The sequence below is a fragment of the Apis cerana genome, linkage group LG2, assembly GCF_029169275.1.
Source record: "Apis cerana isolate GH-2021 linkage group LG2, AcerK_1.0, whole genome shotgun sequence".
Lineage (NCBI taxonomy): Eukaryota > Metazoa > Arthropoda > Insecta > Hymenoptera > Apidae > Apis > Apis cerana.
Genome location: NC_083853.1, coordinates 8,991,032 through 9,011,792, shown reverse-complemented (window position 1 = coordinate 9,011,792; position 20,761 = coordinate 8,991,032). Strand labels below are relative to the sequence as shown.

General features: G+C 42.4%; 3 protein-coding genes across 6 annotated transcripts in view; 1 reads left to right on the top strand and 2 right to left on the bottom strand.

The window, feature by feature from the left end:
- The window catches only part of LOC107996637 (uncharacterized), a 300,698-nt gene extending 289,955 nt beyond the window's left edge, over window positions 1-10,743 (bottom strand). The window contains exon 1 of one of the 3 annotated variants that reach the window (XM_062071011.1): window positions 10,727-10,743. The gene's annotated coding sequence lies outside the window, so the exon portion shown is untranslated. Of the gene's footprint in view, window positions 1-8,015; window positions 8,167-10,726 lie in introns of those variants that run through there. The other 2 variants (XM_062071015.1, XM_062071010.1) reach the window with 2 other exon arrangements.
- A 918-nt stretch (window positions 10,744-11,661) lies between these two features.
- LOC107996731 (uncharacterized) lies at window positions 11,662-13,206 on the bottom strand. Of its 2 annotated transcripts, none has more exons than XM_017054911.3 (2): window positions 13,051-13,206; window positions 11,662-12,532 (listed from the first exon to the last, which is right to left on the bottom strand). In XM_017054911.3, exons 1-2 carry the CDS (start codon window positions 13,063-13,065, stop codon window positions 11,771-11,773), a joined length of 777 nt encoding a protein of 258 aa, XP_016910400.1. In that variant the 5' UTR covers window positions 13,066-13,206; the 3' UTR covers window positions 11,662-11,770. The 2 variants fall into 2 exon arrangements, with proteins under 2 accessions (XP_016910400.1, XP_028522005.1); XM_028666204.2 differs by having other exon boundaries at window positions 12,943-13,080.
- Window positions 13,207-18,235: 5,029 nt separating this feature from the next.
- LOC107996725 (keratinocyte proline-rich protein-like) lies at window positions 18,236-19,694 on the top strand. The gene is made up of 2 exons (XM_017054905.3): window positions 18,236-18,395; window positions 18,699-19,694. Exons 1-2 carry the CDS (start codon window positions 18,372-18,374, stop codon window positions 19,365-19,367), a joined length of 693 nt encoding a protein of 230 aa, XP_016910394.1. The 5' UTR covers window positions 18,236-18,371; the 3' UTR covers window positions 19,368-19,694.
- The last annotated feature ends 1,067 nt before the right edge of the window (window positions 19,695-20,761 follow it).

Below are 20,761 nucleotides of genomic sequence, written 5' to 3'. Positions count from 1 at the left end.
ACTCTGTTTACCCCCCCTCCGACAAATCCCACTAGACACGATATTATCCCTCTTATATACCCTCTCTCGTCCCGTCATCCACCGGGATTCTAGCGGAGTGGAAGGCTGCAGCTTTTCAGGAAACGATTCGTAAAACGACCCGCATAAAGCTTGACATCGCGGTTTGCGACCTTGTTCAGATCTATGCGATTTGAATCGTACGAAACCGGAAAGAAAAGCGAAGAGCCCGAAATCTCTGTGTTTTCCACAAGGGGAGCGGAGGGGAAGAAAAATCGCCTCCCTCTGATCTGAAATTACTCGATAGGATAGTTTGTTTCTTCTATTACGGATAAGAGGTTACGAGAGGAAGAGAAAGTAGTAACATACGTTTCTCGAATTGTTATAGTTGGATAAAAGAGAAACGAAAAGAGAAAAGAAGAATGAAAAAAACTAACGTTAACAACACGCGCGAAACAAAGCTGATTTGAAAAGTCGAGCACAATATCGGGCTGCAGGATATACGAAAACGTGGACGGTAGAGGAGATGAAACGGGATTCATTTGGGCGAAAGCGTATAACAGCCTTTTCCACGCACGGGCGTCGAGTTAAGTTGGCCGCGCGGAGGCGAGCACTTTACAGGTGGTTTACATCGCGTTTAAAATGCCGGTGTACCCGGTCAGATTTATCGACGCGAGATGCCGAGAGAAAGAGAGAGAGAGAGAGAGAGAGAGCGCCACGATTCCTGGCAACGTGCCCCGGCCACAGCGCAGTTTTACCGCCTTCGCCTTGTATATCGCCAGGAGATGCGCCCCGGATAAAACAATATGCAACAACCCGTTAAACTCGACGATTCACGGCTACCTCGAAACACGCGGCTAACGATTATGGCGACACGAGTGAGGGAGAAAAAAAGATAGGTTCTCTTTGCTAGGATCGTTAGGGCGATAAATTGTACGTAAATTGGGATGATGAGGTGCGCAGAGATGGTTGTTGTTCGAGGAGGAAACAATCGTTTGGTTATAATTAGTAAAGGGGGGAGGGGAGGTTGTGGATACCACATATACCGGTATATAGAGATCGTCAAAGGCAAAGCGTAATAATATGGTTTAATGGTGAAATGATCTCAATTAAGTGATTGATTAATGACAAAGTGGCGTGGCTGGATTCCCTTTTCATTAGTAGATTCGAAGCGATTAATGCGAATACATTAGAAAGACGTTAGATTGAAATTATACCGCGGCAACGATCGATATAATTGATACGCGTGTTGTATCCTCAAACATCGATATTATATACGTATCGATGTTACGTGGCTTCCTAGTACTCGGATGGGAATAAATGCGCTGTGAAGCACAATGGCACGATGATGAAGGAACGTTAAGTATCTTAAGTTGGAAGTTTCTTAACACAAACGAGTGCATTCTTTAAGTCGACCGACCGGTTCGTTCCGAATTACAACTAACAGAGGAAAAACTTGTGAATACACCCTAAAGGGTCGTGTCGCCCTGTAATTTCCAAAGGCTGGCCCACCCTTTCAAAAGTTTTCACGCCGGTGGCGTACAGACGTGCTCGAGTTATCGCTAACGAACCTCCCAGCAGAGAGTTTAAAAAGTTGATTCGCGAACTGGTCCCCGAGGAAATTTGTCTTCGGCTCAGATACCGACGTGGCTCAACTTTCGTTGACCAATTGTCACACAGGCGCGTGCACGGGTTCACCTTCTAATGGAAATTCCACTCGACACAGGAAGAAAATATATATATATGGTGAAGAAATTAAATTAACATTTTTTTCCTCCTACGTTTCAATTATGAAAAAAAAATATATATATATATATATATATGGAGAGAGACAACAACGATAATTTTTAATTGTTTCTCCTTAAACAATCTGATTATATCTGAAATTAAACGACCGTTTCTTTATCCCGTTGAATAGATTTTGTCGGTTCAAATATCGAATTTTTACGGGAAAAATTCGTTACAATATCAGTGTTATTTAATAGATTTTTTTGAAACGGACTATCTAAAAGTATCAAGCATGATATTGCTTGATTCCCCGATAAGGTAAAAAGGTATATTTTCTCTTGTCGATTCGGGTTAAGGCGCTTATGGAATAATCATCGATTCGAGTTAAAATTTTTACCTTGTAAATTATGAAATAAATTCGGAAAAAGGAAAAATTACTTTAATCAGTTTATTGAAGTTAAGCGTTTTATTTTTAAGAGAAATATTGTACGCGATAAAAACTTCATTATCGAATTAACCAAGATGAAACAACTTTATGGACAGAATTTTATTTTCATTTTACGAAAATATACCTTTTTACTATGCTTTTGTACAATGATGAAGCTTTCGTTCATATTACGCAATTTCATATAAACAACATTATAAAGAGCGTTATTGGTTCTACGTGTTCACGAGATAATGAAAAAAATAAGGTATTCCCGTTGAAATTGATTGATATTAAAATAAACGGTAAAAATGAACTCTTTACATGTATAAAACATATCCCCTGATCAAATGGAATAAAACATCGAAAATGGAAATTCTTATGAAATGGTAATTTGATAATATGGATCGTGATCGAATCCGTCGTGGAATTTTTGAATTTTTATTTATTAAACAAGTGCTATCGGATTTACAAGATCTCATTATCAGGAACAGAGATCTAAAATTTAGAATTTATGATCTAGCTTTAAGTATAGAGTCTAAGGCTCTCGAGCCTGAAATCTTCTAAAATCATGGAATTTCTAAATATTTGTATAATTTATACAAGAATCCTATCCACACCATCAATTCTGGCAATTCAAAACTGTTAAAAATTCTTCCTAATTTAATCATCTTGCTGTGTCTATCAATCTCTCCAAATCTTTGATACATCGTATCAAATAATACTGGCAATTAATCCATACCCAAGAATCCGCGTTAGTTTATGGTAAACTCCAACAATTTAGTTTCCAAATATCAAATTCTATAACTAGTTTCTATCGCGTCGCGCAAATACCGAATAACCATAAAATACATACTACCAATTGCAATATTACTCACGATATCAATTCATTATTCAATCCATTAATGTCGATTTGTCAGTTTGTTGGGTTCACGAAGAAGGTGCATCTTCAACTACATACTACTTGTTCCACGATGGATCTAAAATTCTTGGGAAACTTCTACCGGCAGTGCACGGACCAAATAACTTTTCTCCATCGACCATGTTCTACGCTACACTTCCGGTGCAACGTCTCGTCTCGTCACACTCGTGGTGTACATTGGACAGTGACTTGTACGCGTGTATATGATGGGTGGGTCCGTTCCATGGAGCAAGTGAACAAGCAAGAGTCAAACTCCGTGGCACGACATCCGTGAAGAATGTTAAGTCTGAATCTTTTTTTATCCTTATAAAGAAAGTCTGGTCGGAAGAAAGTCGATCCAATAATAGCACCGTGTGCCTTCTAACCTCGTCCTTTGTTACCACGATAGGATTTCGATCCCTTTACGGGATCTTGAACATCGACGAAGGAACGATGATACGTATTGTTGCGCAGATACGAGAGGTTTTAACGTGAATCTTTTATTTCCTCTATTAGCGTAAAGCTGGTTTCCCGAATATTGATTTGATTACTCGTTTTCAACATCTCTCCTCCTTTAATTACGGGATCGAGTAATAATATGTAAATACTTGCTCGTTCTGTTTAAAAAAAAGGAAAAAGGAAAGAAAGAAGCGTGATTACATATCGCGCGCCCTTAATTAACGCTCGTATTATAATTCGAACTTCCGGTTGGCTAAAGATGCATCGTTATCTCGAACGCAATTAACTAATTATAACTTAGCCGCCAGCGATTTCCAGCTCGCGTTGCGCAGCCCTATTTACGCTTTTGTGGCCGACATGCTTCTACCAATAGGATTTTCCGTAATAATCCGACACTTTCGAATTGTGCAGATGGCGAAAATTAGGTTTGGATAATTGAAGCGACCCAATTGTTCCCGGGGTCGAACGATCGATCCCTCGGGCTGCGCCAGGATTCGAAACGTTTCCAATGAGAGTTGGAACATGGACACGGAGCATCGATAAACTCGGATGACATAAGAGGCGTGGAAAGTTGTACACGCTCGCGAAGAGTAAATATAAATCCAAGATGGGACAAAAAGACGAAATAATCTCTCTTTGTCGGAATTTTTTTATTTATATTCCGGTATAAAATGAAAAAAAAAAGAATAAAATCAAATTAAAGCATTCGTTGGATTCGTCGATCAAGTGATACACGTGTGTATCACGTCACAAATATTTATGCAATCATCGCTGATCGGTGATTGGAAACGATAAAATAAAAATATGGAAACTACGTGTAACTTTTTTTTTTTAAACGAATTGATTGCAAAATTCTTTGTGATTTTTACGCGAATCGGCGAAACGAAAAAATCGATTCAACCGAATAATTTTCTTTTCGAATCGAATTACGCGGCATCCCGACTATACACAAATACGTTTCCTCTATGGTGAGATCATGGTATCCGTAGGGACTTGGAGAATAGAGGAACGCTTGCATATCTTTCGATGTTCACCCATCCCAGAGTCTAGGAGCTTCGAGAATTCGTCTAGACAGGAATATATCATAGAATTACAAGCAGCTTAGATTCTCTAATACGATCGTGGTAGCGATCTTGAAGCGAGACGTTCGAGTTAACGAGATATTCGACTAAACGAAACCGAATGACTCAACGAATAGAAAATGTTAACTTCGTAACGCGAATGTAATTGGCATTGACGAACAATCGAGATTAACGAAATGGAACATACTGGTGAGGATCAGATACGAAAAAAGGAATATTGCCGCAATAAAACGTTTCCTTCGACTCACGATTTGTGAATAATACAAAGACTTTCGTTCGTTCCAATGACGAAACAATAGTAGACGAGTGTATGAACAGGATCCAAGTTATTACTTTTATTAAATTCTCGCTAATGTAATTACAAGGTACCAAAGTTTATGGACGTTGATCACAGAATTGTAGTTCAATGTTTCGTTTCACCCGTTACGTAAAAGTTACTTCATTCGATTCGATTAAATTAACCAAATTGCGATGGAATGCAACAATAATTTATTTGTGATATGAAATTGAAGTTAACGTAGGAGGAATTGATTCGGAATCAATAGATTGATCGATACATTTATTCGAAACGAGTGTTCACGAAACGAGTGGCAATTAATTTGATCTAAAAATAAGGGAGTGGACCGTACGAAAATAGAAAATGGCCGCGGTAAAAGTGACGGTCGAAGTTGTTTGATCAAATAGAAGGTTGGGCTCAACCAATCACCGATTAAGGGCACCGACCAAGGGACTTGCTACGGGATGCTAACTGAACCTTTGCACATGTATTATTCCACACCACCTGAAAGCTTTTCGTTGTACAAAAGTGTGCAAAAATCTCGAAAGCTCTCGTGCAAATCGTAAGTCACTGGTTTAGCCACAATCTCATCGATCGCCTTACCAAACGTGGATGGACCGTTTACTCAGTTTCGCTCTTAAAAGCGAAGAAATTAAAGAATCGAGGAGATCTCTTGGGAGGAAATTACGAAACGCGGACAGACGTCAGGACAATCGTGACGAATCATCAGAATTTAAACTGAAGCGTTTTTATGATTAAGCGTTTCCACGGATCGAAAGCGAGTTGAATTTTAACCAAATTTAAATTCCTTTTTCCTTTCGTTTTAAACGGAGCGACTCGCGCGTATTTTTCTCTCTCTCTTTCTCTCTCCCTACTCGTAATCGAGAATAAACGGTCCCGTTATGTGTCGAGTACTGATTAATTCCCTTTTATTTCATCCAAGACAGTGAAAAAGAAAAAAGAAAAAAAGGGAAGAAGGGATTCGAGGCAGGAAATGGAGCGCCGGTGAAAGGAAAAAATTAAGAAAACCGCAAAGTTTTTCTGGAAATCGAGATAAAGGCAAGAGCCTTTAATTGGGAACGAGCAAGATGGAACCAATGGATGAACAAGATAAAAATGGAGGAAAAAGGTAGAGGGCAAAAAAAAAAGAGAGAGAGAGAAGATGGAACTACTTGTTAAATTGAAAGAAAATTAAATTCTCCAACGTGCTTTCCCATTCCCCCCCGCGAATGAATAAAACATATTCCACGATTGTAAAAAAAAAAATGTCTTTATTCACAGAGAAAAATGGAATTTTATCTAAAAATGTTCTAATCTACTTTTTTTTCTTTTTTTTTCAGAGAACCCTTTTTTAGAGAACGCTATTTCTGTTCTAACAATTTCTGATTCACGTTTCAACGTGTAGAAACGTAGATTCGGACTCCAAGTTCATTGGATCGGATAAAATCAAGAGCGATAGTCGGAAGTAATAGCTCTACCGGATAGTCTGTAATCACGTGATATCGTAACGTAAGTTCAATCTGCGGAAATAATTAGTAGAAAGTCGTCCCCCATTCACCACGTGCACAATCGTATTCCGTAAAAATATACCGATATACAATGCTAGCCATTGATACTGCGACCTTTTCGCGACCGAATAAATTACGCATCGAAGAGAATCGCTCTGTTATATCTGGCTATGTAAACCGTACGTTTAACCGTAACGCAAAAAAAGAAGACAACAAATGCTTCCCAAATGCTTCGTGAATTACGACAGCTACGAAAATGTACAACGCAATTTTCATCTCGACCTCGAGAAATAACAGAGAGATTATTTTCTGTTCGTTGAATTATTTATCGTATAACTTTCGAGAGGTTGCGAGTACTTTCGAGATGATAAAAAAAAGATTCGATAATAATGTCGTTACGCATTCCAAAGAACCTGTTCCCCCGATTCTTTCAACAAGATTCGTTTCTCTTTACGCGAAATAATAATTCGACGTTTTGCACGCGACTCGCGTTAATAAGAGAATTTGGAAAACTATTTCACCTCGTGTTCTCGTGGTCTCTGTCCCTGCATTATCTCGTAAATCTTTTAATTAAGCGACTCGAAATCATGCGTGTTATTAACTAACGGCGTTAATTCTATTCACGGGCAAATTATCCCCGCGGATCCCCTCCCTCCACCATTAGCGGTGCTAAAAGCAAAGTAGTCTCTCCTCACAAATCGTGGGCTTTGTTTCGAACTCCTAAAACAATATCGTTATAAACTACCACTGTTATACACTGCCATACGCGCACACGATCCTGGACTGTTTCGTTCGATTGCAACAATATGCGCGTATATATCGCTTCAATATCTTTTATCGCGGGGAAACCTCTCCCAAAATGGCCACTAATTTGTAATCACGAAGTTGAATTAGGTATTTAATTTCCTGGTTGAAGAAAAGGAAGATTCTTTTTATTTATAACTTCTCGCCAGAAGGATAAAATTCGCGAGGAGAGGGCTTTAATTAAATCCCCGTTAAATTATCGATCGAAGAGGACGTTGCCTCGAGATATCAGTGCAGCAGCTGTAGCTGGATCACGTGAAATCGGGCTGATCGGACATTAACACGAACCTCGGTACGAACCGGGCTTAATAATATGATTTACGTTTAGCTCTAAACCTCAAGCTCATAGATCTCAGATACACGGGACACCGTCTGACTGCATGCACCGGTGACCGCGCCTCGCCGTTATGAAAACTATTTCCGGAGAAATTGCCCGTCTTCCGGCCTGAGTCGATCTTTTATTGCTCCCCGTGTGCAAAAGTTACGATCTCGCTCGAGAAAGGAAAGAAGAAATTTCGTTCCTCGAATTCTTAACACAAGATTGATTTGAGAAAGATAAGAGAAAGAAGGACGAAGCGGGATATACACTGTTGCTCGAGAAACGGGAAGAAATGGGAAGGAAGATGGATGGAACGATCGACAGAAGAAATTCAAACCCCCCCGCGATAATTGCTCTATTATGGTTACATAAACGAACCCGTTTATGGCGCTCCAAGTTTCCGCCGCTTACAAGGAAGAAGGAAGAATAGAAAGGGGGAAGAGGCGTGTGAATGCGCGATATTCACTCCGTAACGTTCTTTCGATTATTCTCGCTCTTTTTTCTCTCTCCCCTTACCTTTCTCTTTCCCTGGGATTGCGAAATGAACGCAAGTTTCACGATTTTACCACTTTTACCACTAGATTCAACTGCGAACGATCGCGCGCCACGCGCGGAGAAAAGAGAACGAACGAACGATGCGAACGCGACGAAACCACGCAACCGACTGTGTAAACGTTGTCGAAACGACATTCGGTCGTCCGTTCGAAGGAAACTAATTCGGGGAATTAATTCTCGGTTTAAGAAAATATAAACAAAGTCGCGTATCTATACGTTTCCGAGAAATACGGATATGTTTGGGTATCGTTAAGAAACGTCCGCGAGCGGAACGAGGTCGAAGAGAATCTCGCCGCTTCTACGACGTAAGACATTACGTGCATAAGACACAATATAACACAATAAATTACATCTTTGCACATGTCGGTCGAGTTTCTCGCGTGTTGTCCGTTTATGCACCGATGATTGCCCGCCTGTCCGGTAATTTTTCAGATGGTAGATAAAAGCGGGTTGTTACCGGGAGGAAACGACCGCGGTTAAAATAAAATTATCGCCACGATAAGAAGCGATAATTGCAACGCGGCGATTTCTCGTAGCGTAGTGTCGTCGTGATTTATTCCGGCTGACAATTTTTGACTCGCTTATCGTAATTATTCCTCCGTCGAGTAACTAATGTTTCGAGCTTTCTTGAATTTCACCGTTCGCTATAATTTAATCAACGTGATTTTTATACGATCTTATACTCGATGCCACTCGATGTAAAGAGAGAGATTCGTTCTCGAGGATGAAAGAGCGAATAAAAATACACGATGAGAAGATAATTTTTAATTCTTTGATCAAGTGAAAAGCTGAAGTGATAGTTGAGAGAAGAGAATTGGGGCGGAGAAATCATCGGATTTAGCGATGGGTAAAATAAAATTCAACGAAACCTCGTTAACTCGTACGAAAATACGATTAATTAAATGATATGAAATATGATTGATGTATAAAATTTGCGATTACACTAGTAACTAAATTATATAATATCATATATTTCTCTTTTCGCCCCCGATTAAAACGTACTCTTAACCTCCCAAAGATGTTTCAAAATGAAACGAAACGCAAAATGAAACGAAGTATCAAAAGCCATCGTGGAATTACGCGTAACGATCGCCGTGTTATCGTCGTGTGCATCGTATTTCCTCTCCTCCTCGGGACAAACTGCCTCGTTATTCAAACGTTTGTGAAAGAATGAAGCGAGCCCCGTGTAAAATGTATCCAGTTATTACGTTTTTGAAAATGTAAGTTGATGGCAATGGATCGGCTGCGATACGCCATCTCGTTCGTAATCTCGTTCCGCGAGAATGGCATTAAAACGGCCCGTTGTAACGAAAACGTCATTGCGAGATCAAAAGGATTTCGAGTTTTATGGGATTAGACGCAGAGAGAAATAGAGAAAGAGAGAGAGAGAGAGGGGGGCAGCGTAAACTCGGACGCAAAACACATCTCGGCGTGGAATCTTGTGTACAGTTTTGCCGAAGCAGCGAGATTACAGCATCTCCGTTTATTTCAACCGCCTTGGCGAGGAAAATTGCATCGGCGGATTGCACAAGCCACGGAACGGAACGGAATATAGATACGCAGAAAGATAGACGATTTTGTACGATTTCACTCGGCTCGAAACGATCGTAATTAGGCGCGAAATGTCGATGATCGTCGCCTCCTTCCCGCCCGTCTGTGGCTGGAACGTAACCGCGAATAAATTTATGCTTCAACCCGTTACGCACGTACGCAAATCTTGTCCGCGTAGCGAAGAGAGACAGGGATAAAAAGTGATGAAAGCCGATGTTAATGGCGCGTCCGTCCGATTCGATTTGTAGAAACATTTGCGCGATGGATCGATCCACATAAATGGGGACTTTCACTTCGCAGAACACTCGGACAACGCAAATTACAAAACGATAAGAATGTTTTTATATATATATATATATAAAACCAAGATCTGTTATCTCGACGATGTCGCGTGTTTGAGAAACTTTTTCCACGAATATTTACTGATACGTAAAAAAAGGAAAGAATAAAAGCAAAGAGGACGGAGAAAGAGGAATGAAGGTTGACGTGTACACACGACGACGACGTATTTATATAGATTGCTCTGTAAACGTTAGAAATAAAATTACTGGCAAACATCGTTAAGTTGCCATCTAAACAACGAAGCTCGGAGGAGCGGTATCGCAGATGCGGAATAAAAATTGTCTTGACCTTTACCTTGCTTCCGGTGCGCGTGATCTCACGACTTGGCCTCTGTCGTTCCCGGTCGGACCACAGTTTCTCCGTTCACGCGAGGCCACAGTTCCTTCGGTTAACCGGTGTATATCGAGAAATCGGCGTTTCGCGTTCCAGACACGGCAGAGGATGCGGCTAACGAACCGTAATAGCGAGTCACGTCGTTTAAAGCACCGGATGTTCGCGGTGGCGGCGGTGACGACGACGTTGACGAGACGTCGCGACGATTACGCGTTTCGTCTCGAGTCTCGAGAAAAAAAGCCTCTCCCTTTCTTCTTATTTAACATACAAACGTTCTGCGGAGAGTAAAAGTAAAAACGGGAAATAATGTGGCGAAGATGCGTATGGGACGTAAAGAAATTCTTCAAAGTTCGATTCAGACGATATTCGTACTTGCGCAATGTACGACATTAATCGAACGACGAAATCGAAATATGTTTATAATTAATGGAACAGAGTGCACGTACCTGTCATTAATTAGTAACCGACGATTCCGTAACAAGCGGGGGATCGTAAACAACATTTGTTTCCTGTAATATAATATGTTTTGTTAGTTTCATTAACGAACGTTACTCCGGGATTTTAAATTTGTAAAATTGAATCATATGTACATTTGATACAGTTAATGATATAAAATATCGATTGAAATGAAAGCTTTTTAAGGAATTTTTGTTACGTGTGGGAAATTAAATATATGTGCATAATCGTAAGGGAAATTTTGAAAAAAAAGAAGAAAGAAAAATGAAAAAATAACGAATGTTTGCGGGGAAATCCAAAAATTAATTAAACGCTTTTTTGTGAAACAAACAGTTTCATTGTTTCATTAGAAAATATATAAGAATTCGAACAAAAAATTTTAATTATTTCATGCCATAAAGCGATGATATCTAACAAATATAAAAGAGGTAGGAGAGGCAAAAATATGAATTAAATAATATTCCGGGATGAGAAATGAGAATCGTAATTTAATTTATAATGCGCATTCCGCCTCGATTTTCTACAGAAGATTTTCTACAGAAATGCACATTGAACGAATAGCGAATTTGCTTGATGTTTCTCTTTTAAAAGAGAGTAAAACAGGGGAATATTATTTAAAAAGCCGTTATCGAATCGCGATAAAAATATATCGACATCTATACTATATTACAGAACTGTGAAAAAGCTGAGAATATCAGAAACACGGTTAATCTCTTGACGAACGATAAAATAAATAGTTTATAAAACGTTCAACGCGGAATCCATTTCATATTTTGATGAAGAAAAAAATAACATTTTCCAAATTTGCCTTTATATCAAAGAATATAAAAGAGTTCTTCGAGCAAGCTTCGAAAACTATTAATCTAATTGACAATGAAAATATTTCTAGGTAGTGATCGGAACCAATAAACACGACCAGTGCAAACACCGTTTAATAATTTAATATTTATTTTCCATAAAAAAATATAATCGTTATATATACAAATATAAAAGTGTGGACGAACAACCGCACAAATCGGCGACGTTCATCCATATCAATGATGTAACCCGAGTGACAATTCGTGTCCACCTCCGAATCCACCCCCGTGACCACCTCCGAATCCACCCCCGTGTCCGCCTCCGAAACCACCTCCTAAACCACCACCGCCGCCGCCGCCACCGCTAATCAGAACTGGATATGACTCCTTGACAACGACAGGGACCTTGACTGGGTAAGGGACCTCCTTCTCGATCGCGACTGGGACCTTTACTGGCACGCTGACCGGGTAAGGCACCTTGACGGGCACTTTGACGGGCACGGTGTACGGCACCGGGACCGGTTTCTCCACTGGAACTGGGACCGTCTTCTCTACAGGGACTGGGTACGGTTTCGGTATGTGCACCGGGACTGGCCGCTCCACGGGAATTTTAACCGGGACTGGATACGGTACAGGTACGTTTTTCTCGACCGGGTACGGTTGGGGCACACGGACTTGGTTCTCTCTGTGGATCGTGATGCCCGTTATGCGGCCTCCGTCGCCTCCACCTCCACCTCCGCCGCCGAATCCTCCACCTAGACCTCCGCCAAGGCCTCCGCCGAGGCCTCCGCCGAGGCTCAAACCTCCGCCGTGGCTCAAACCTCCGCCGTAACCGTGTTCCAGGCCCCCGCCGTAACTCTCCAGCCCTCCGCCACCCCCAAGACTCAGCTCCAATCCTCGCTTACTCTTTTCCTTCGTCTCGGCTACGGCCGGCTTCGTGTTCGTCTCCTTGGCATCGCCGGCCAGGGCTGTCGCCACTAGGGCGAGTATTATGAGCTTCTGGAAACGTGGTTAATTTTTACCGACCTGTCTTTCTTTCCATCGCGTGTTTCCACGTGACGTCGATTTATTTATTCGAAGAAAAAAAAGACTATAATATTCTAACGGGAGAAAGTGCGCGGTGAAAGCGCGGAGATTCGATAAATGAGAAAAATAAACGTAGTGTAACGTTTAATCGTAATACGGTATCTGTAACGTGGAGAAATATAAATGGAGAAACCGCGGTTCCTTTGAAATACACCTACGCAACGTTTATAAATAACGATATAATGGGAGGGGAATGCAGAACGGGAAGAGAACAATAGGAAATAAAATCTTCTTTTCTTCCCTCCCCTTCGCAAGAAGAAAAAGAAAAAAAAGGAATATTTCGCGACAATGGGAAACCGCGTGTCTGAACTTTCTCCGCTTACCCACCACCCTTTACGTAATACCCTGCCTCTATCCCTTTGTTGTGTACCGTGAGCGTGCGAACGACAATCTACGCGACGAGTATCGTGTGGGGGAACCCCGGAGCTCACCTGCGGAGTGCTCATGGTATCGTTCGAAGGTGCACACTGAGGCTACATCGGACCAATCACTGGCATATATACCGCCACTTTCGCCGTGGCTGCTGGCCCACTCCCCGGAAAATCCTACTCGTCCACCGACGTTAAAGTGGACCGATTGTTGACCACCACACCGCCACCGTGCAAAGGCGTTCGTTCGGCGTTAAGCCGTTTTCCCACGGGCTATCGACCGGCTGGTCGATTACTACCGGATCCCCGGATACGTAGCACGCGTAACACAACCCCCCTTGATGCACCGCTCGTACCGTTTCGTATCGAGAGCCTATCCGTTCACTCGTTCGCCGAGGAGGAGCCCCTCGTCCAATTTACCGTTCAACGATCGCCCAGTCTTCTTCGCGGTTTCTTTTTCTTTCACTCGTTCGGGGAAGGAGTGGCGAGGAGTGACGTTGTACCTCGCCTCCGATTCCGAGGCTCGTGCCTCGTAAAATCGTTTCCGGACGTAATTCCGATCGAGCCTCCCGAATCTCTTACGCAACCATCTCTCGCTCTTGAGACCGATTTCTTTCAGATCTCTCCTCTCGAGATCGGGCGGAACAAGGATATTTCGAGACCGTGTAGGAGATCTCTTTAAAGGAAACGTTCTTTCTTTCTTTCTTTCTGCTTTTTTTTACTTTCGCATTGTCCAGTTTCTTTCTCTTAATTCAGCGTGTTTCCAACTGCTCGATATGGTGTTATAAAAAGCGTTACGTTACGAGGTGGAGTCCGCTTTGGAACGAATTTGGATCGGGGCAAATTGCTTCTTCGATCGAGGAAACTTAATCCGTGGATTAAACGTCTTAACGAGGCTTCGTGGCACGTATATTTGCTTGGACCGATTGTGGAGTAGTTTTTGTAAAGAAAAAACGGTTTACGTAATTGAGACGGGTGTAACGTCGCCGTGCAATCGTGAGAGGGGCGTCGTGATCGTAAAGGTTCGATATGCTTTCGGCAAAGTCGATCGATAACCAATTACGCGGATATTTTCGTGCCTTCGATCCGTCCAATCTTTTATCCCCGCGAAATTTGATTCGCGCGTTCTTCTCGTCATGACGAGATTCGAAGGAAGGTTTTCGGGACAGAAAGTTTTTTTGGATGTAACGTGTGTGCACGTAACGTAACATCGGGTGAAAATGATCGGGGTCGTTATCCTCGTGAAGGGAAGGGACTTATGTGCGTTCGCGCACGCTCCCCGATATCGAGCTGAACGGTAATTAATCACGCCACGCCACCGGCTTTTCGTCGATTTCCATCGACAATGGTAAATTAAATAAGGAAAATGTATTGTAATAACTCGAGGGACGGATTCGCAAAGGGATCGCCGTGAAACTTTCACCTCTTCTGTCTGACACGCGCGCGCGTTATGCACTTAATTGAATGATATTCCCGGCATCATGCTCGATGCTCGATTCTTAATTAGAAGGAAGATAAGTACGCGATACGCGAAGGAAGTTGTTAAGCGTCACGGTGAACGAAACCATTGTCGCCTCGACTCGTTACCATCTTCTTCGCGTTTCTAATCTTTTTTAAACTCGTGGATAATAAAAAGGAAATGTATGGAGAATAGTTTTTAAGCTCCTTTCGAGCAACAGGTGATTTAATTTTCAGGAAAGGAAAAATTCGTGTATCTTCGTGCTACGCGAACACGTACACGAATCTTTTTAATCTTTTCTTCCTTCTCCGATGACTCATCGGGTTGATTTCTAATTTTCTAGCCTCCCATTTAAATAATCGATTTATATATACGGCGATCGATCGTGATATATTATAATCCTGTCGTTGAATCGGATTCCAGTGAAAAACGAGTCTTCGATTCCAAAGTCGAGTCTGTGTGCGCGGATGTGTCCATATCGGTAATTAATAACGAAGCTACGAACGCATCGATATTTTCCCCCGGCGGACCTTTTTCACCAGGACCAGTTTTATAATCACTTTATAGATACTTTGACATTATACGCGACTCTCACTCTTGACACGCTAGCTAATATTTTAACCGGGTTTGCGAAATTATTCGATTTAATTAGGAACCACTTTCAGATATGGGAATATGCTGGAAACGTAGCTTTTGCAGAGCCGGAAAAAAATGAATCTGCTCCACGAGTTGAAACAGCGATCTATCTTAAACGTTAATTCGGTAAAGGGCGCCGATATACATATATCTCCCTACATCAATTATAATTTTTCACCCGAGAGAGATTATTAGATTAAAATAACCGATAGATTATTGGATTCGTAATATAAACGAGGATTAAAAGTCGCGAAATCACGGGCGTATTTAACAAATAGATGGAATAAAGGAAGGCGAAATTGAGAGAAGCGATGGTGAAAGGGAAATCGGCGAAAGGAGGGAATACGGCGAAATCCCTTTTAAATATGTCTTTTTTTGTTTTTTCTTTTCTTTTAAGCAAGTTATGTTTGCTTGCGGAGGAAGGGAGGGGTCGCGAAAAGGGCGAGAAAGGGAAGGGGCGTAACTAGAAAACGGCTTGATAAACACCTTGAGCGAGAACATCCATCCATATATTCATGAGAACCACAGTCTGCCCGACTCGAAAGCCTTTCCGATTATTGCATAAGGTTACGTTTGCGGTCGGTGAAGCAGAAATGCAGACTTGGCGAAAATTCCGCTCCTACCGTCTGCCTCCACGCTACTCGACCACGGGGATTTACTTTGTACTCTTTAGGCTGCATTTCCGCAACTGTGGCGCGTGAATACAAAGTTCGATCCGCGATCTCGGGGATCGAAGATTCTTGGGAAGATTGTTGGGAAGATTCTTGGGGATGGAAAGAATTCGCGAAACGACACGGGATGGCCTGCGAAATACGAAATATTCCTCGTGCGAGGAATTTCTCATAAATAATTATAAATTGCCTTTAAAATAATTATTTAAGGAGAAGAGAGAAATTAATACGATAAAAATATTCGCGGAGTATCGGTAACCAGATGTAACATAATGCGCAAACGTTTACATAATTTTATAGCGTTGTAAATTGCGGATTACTAGAAAGCAAGAACTGCAGAAATAATATGGACAAAATATCGTACACGATAATGGATCCCACACGTAATGCGATCTCGAGCACTTAGTTAACAAAGTTCCGTGTACGTAATACTAATAAAGATGAAAATTGATATAAAAGGTTTCTAATAGATTTCATTTAAAAAAACGATTTCGTGATATTTCGTTTCTCCTTTTTTTTTGTTTTTTGGGTTACGCGTTCGAATTTCTCGACTCGATTAAAAAGATGGGACCACGTAATTACGTATTCGTCGACGATCGAAAATGATTAAAACGAGAAGCGCGGAGGAAAGTGCGGAGATCGCATTTTACAAATCTTAGCACCTTTCGTTTTAATTATTAAGAGGTGAAAGGCTCGTAATGGCGGCGCGATACGTGCCAAATTATTATCGATGAGAGGAAAATTGGTCAACTGGCTCCGCCGACCCGTGTTATTAGTTTCAAATTCGGTAAATGAGACTGCGAGACGAGAAACAAACGGACCGCAGTCACTGTGCGGTTTGCGCAATTACCAGAGTAGTGACGTTTCATCTAATTAAAGTGGTTCGTTACATCACTCGGTGCCCGTCTTCGCTTCTCTCGCTTCGATCCGATCCCTCCCTTCCTGGCCGGGCCAGGGTGTATCGAAACGACGACACATCATAAATTTCAACAAAACCTCGTATCCACCGATCGCTTTCACGTCCACGATGACGCGCGGAATTCGATCGAACTTCCATCGACAAACTTCGTTCTCGTATGGAAATCGCTTTCTAGTCCGAGGAGATTGCGACCGCGGCAAATCACTATAAATTCATCGAAAACAATTTAATCCGGGTGGAAGGTGAGACAGAAACTATCGACAAACATCTTCCTCTCACTTTTCATCCGGCCCGGATCGAACCCCCTCGCTCCGTCCGAACGCATCACGCCGCCCCGGCTAGGAGTCAAATCAATATTTTCAGATTCAAATATGGAGATTCAAATTCAGATATATGGAAATTTATTCCCGGCCGATAAGCCTGATAAACCATGGATACGAGGGGATATTCTAATGCTGCCGAACAGGGGAGATCGTGGTACAAAGTCATTCTGAAATTAACTGCTCCCATGGGAGTTACGAGTGATAACCAAAAATCGTTGCAAACGCGGAATATCTCGCTACGCTCTCCCCGAATCAACCGCGAATAACGTTCTCTCGAGTTTCATCGATATATCGGATAGATCCGGTTACGACGATCGATTCGAGAGCATAGTTCGCCTTTCCTTCGAGAATATCGTATAAGACTTTTTTTTATCGTCGCCTATCTCTCGTCGTTGAAAATCGATGACGCGGTCACTATTTCATTTTGAAATATTTACTTGCTTCGTGTCGAGGTAAAAAAATTATTAAAGATAGCGTTAAGCGAAATTAATTTACCGAGTTATGTGAAAGAAACGTTTTATTTCAAATGGAAAAAAAAGAGAGAGAGAGAGAGAAATTTCGAGAGATAGAATATAAGTTAATACATCGCACAGAGACAGGTATAGATAAACGTATAAAAAAAGTTTGTCGGCAGGAAGAAAAGTTTCTTCTTTCTCGAATGGTAGAAAAAAGGAGGAAAAAAAGATGGCGCGAGGATACCGGAGGATGTAACTTGAATACCTCCGGTCCTAGAGAAGTCCTAATAACTCGCTTCTCGCTTTAATTAAGCTCTTAATATTAATGAACCTCTCGGGGATGTGAGTACAGAGATGTAGGAACGTATTGTGAGAAGTAATCGGATTAAAAAGAGACACCGAACTTGAATCCGTATTAGTTGCCTCGGTTCGCTCTGATGGTTCATCCTGTAATTGAAAACTCCGCCGGCACGGGAATCGTAAGATAAGTGACGAGAAAGTTTAAAGTCGATCGTTCTACGATTCCGACGAGTCGGGTTGAAATTCGATCGGGAGTTTTCTTTCCCGAAAATTTAATACGCGTTCTGAAACTTGTTAAAATTTCGAGGAACGTCGTGGCAGGGAGCGAAATTATGAATCGAAGGAAGGAAGGAGGAGAGTGTCTCGAAGGAGTATTTGTTAAAAGCTGAAGGAGTATTAAGGGAAGAAATTGAACGAAACGCGTATCGATTTGCTAAATGTTGGCTGACAAAAGGCAACGGAGGAAAGCGTCGTCCATGGCGTCGTTCTCTTCCTTTCCTTCTCCTTAACTTCCTACTCCGCAACAATTTCATCGGCACGCTCGAGTTGGACTGGCCGTTGCGTCCCCTATAAAAGCGAGGGTAGACCATCGTGGAACCAGTGTGCTCACTGTCGGCCAACATGAACAGCACAGAGAAGCTGAAAGTGAGTAGCTCTAGTAAGACCAGCCACTTGAACTCCCCGTTCCTCCACTCCGCGCGCAAATAAAACCTGTAACCGGTGAAAATTCAAGCGTCCTCGATGCTATTAAAATCGTGCTCGAGCAATAATAAAAGAATCGGTGAAGATTTCTCTCTTGGAAGATAATATTTGCTTGGAACGCGCGAACGAAGTTTCCCTTTCCATTCTAAATTTTCCTAAATTCCGACCCATCTTCTTTCTAACGGAATCTTCTCTCTAATGGAAAATGCAACCGAAAGTTAATAACCTATAATTTATTCTCCTCAGATCTTACTTATCTGCGGCCTGGTCCTCTCGGCCATGGCCGAAGGGACGAAAAAAACGGCGGAGTCGAGCGTTCAACCAAAGGAGGAGAAGACGAAGCGCGGCTTGGAGCTTAGCTTGGGCGATCATGGGTTTGGAGGTGGTTTCGGCGGAGGTGGAGGATTTGGAGGCGGATTGGGAGGCGGATTGGGAGGCGAGCACATATCCACCGATCACATCAAGGCAGTCACGGTCACAAAGACCGTCCACGTGCCCGAACCTTATCCCGTTGAGGTCACGAAACACGTACCCGTCCCTGTCAGCGTGCCGGTCAAAGTGCCGATCGACAAGCCAGTCCCTGTCCACGTGCCCCAACCTTACCCGGTCACGGTCGAGAAGCATGTGCCCTACCCGGTCGAGAAGCCTGTACCGTATCCTGTCAAGGTGCCGGTCAAAGTGCCGATAAAAGTACCTTTGCCGGTCAAGGTGCCGGTCAAGGTGCCTGTCACGGTACCAAAACCAGTGCCCTACCCTGTCAAGGTGCCGGTGGTCGTGAAGGAGCCTGTACCGCTTATCGTTAAGGAGCACGGAGGAGGATTCGGTGGAGGATTCGGCGGTGGATTCGAAGGTGGGCTCAGTTTAGGCGGCGGCCACGATTTCGGAGGCGGTTTCGGAGGTCACGAACATTACTGAACCAAAGACTCGCCGGTGCATCGTAGTCTTTCACTTTCGTACGTTTCGTTCGCCGATCGGGACGAGACACGTCGGTCGGTAATTCCGTAAATTCTTTCTTCTTAAAATGTTTTTTCGAGATGTTTGCCGGTCGAGACGTGAAGAGGACTGGTCGGCGAGGAAACGTAGTGCCCTTCCGTGGTAGACGTCGGTCGAAATGTACCAATATTGTATTCATCCGTGATCCCCAACGTCATCAAATTGTATTGTATTGTACGATATGTTTTTTCTTTTTCTTTTTTTTTTTTTTATGAACGAATAAAGCGATATTTTTTTATACATAACAAACCGATTATGTAATGTTAGGAGACATTACAAGATTGCTCGGGAGGGAGAGAATCGCTTTGACGGTTACGCGATCGGGTGGAATCGAGACTTTCACCGATTAATGTGTTACGTTACGGAGGTACACCTGTTCTGTAACCAAAGTGTTGTCAGCGAGATAAAGATATATCGTACGGCCTATACGTTTTCTATCTACTGCGTAACGCCTAGCGCGAATTAATAGAAAGGGAAAACGAAACGAACTGCGTTAAAAAATTATCCGTATTGCATTATTCGACGATATACGTACGCATTCTCTTTGAGCAATCTTGATGTTTTCGACACCCCATCCCTCACCCTCCTCTCCCGTCGTCTATTTCATAAAAATTTCGACGCCTCCGCGACGATTCTATTATTTCTACGGGAAATTTAATTTAGGGAAAATATTTGCTTCAGCGAATATTATATTTACTTTGCGGGAATAAGTCTCGAGGGGGAGGGGGAGGGGGAGAATGGAAAACGAATAGGACAAAATAAAATCGACGTCACAGCCAAACCCTCTTTCCGCCTAGTCTGATTTCATTTCCGCGTGCAACGTTCGTTTTCCCTTTGCGCGCGCACGATAATCCGCTGGCGAGTAGAAACTGAAAGTGACCCCAGAATCCGTATAAACGGATTTTAAAATCTGGGAAAAGAGGTTTTGTAGGCGTCGCAGTGTGCAACGCAAGTTCGTTACGTTGCGCACGAAATTACAGAGGCGTATCGTATGCGATTGCGGTTTGCTTGGTTCAGCGAATCCGCCAGGATTCGAACAAGGAAACGTGCTTACGACAATTTTGGCACATTGACGAATGCCCTCTGCGAATATCCGTTCTATCGACCTTGCCCAATCGTCCACGATCAAGCTGCGTGGTACAATCGCGTTTCGATCTGCCATCGATCGATTAAATTATATCGACGTAACTCGCTCTGCGTTGCGAACTGCACGCTTCTGATTATCGCCGATTTACAGAAATAAACAGGCGAAATGAATAATAGATAGCACGATTTATCGAGCGAATTGATCGAGGAAATAATCGATCGTAAACACG

Excerpts from the sequence above, each read along its gene's own strand:
- LOC107996731 (XM_028666204.2), bottom strand. The coding sequence starts at position 13,065 with ATGAGCACTCCGCAGGTGAGCTCCGGGGTTCCCCCACACGATACTCGT. Across the intron at positions 12,533-12,942 it reads TATTACGTAAAGGGTGGTGG|AAGCTCATAATACTCGCCCT; the intron begins GTAAGCGGAGAA and ends CCACGTTTCCAG.
- LOC107996725 (XM_017054905.3), top strand. The coding sequence starts at position 18,372 with ATGAACAGCACAGAGAAGCTGAAA. Across the intron at positions 18,396-18,698 it reads ACAGCACAGAGAAGCTGAAA|ATCTTACTTATCTGCGGCCT; the intron begins GTGAGTAGCTCT and ends TATTCTCCTCAG.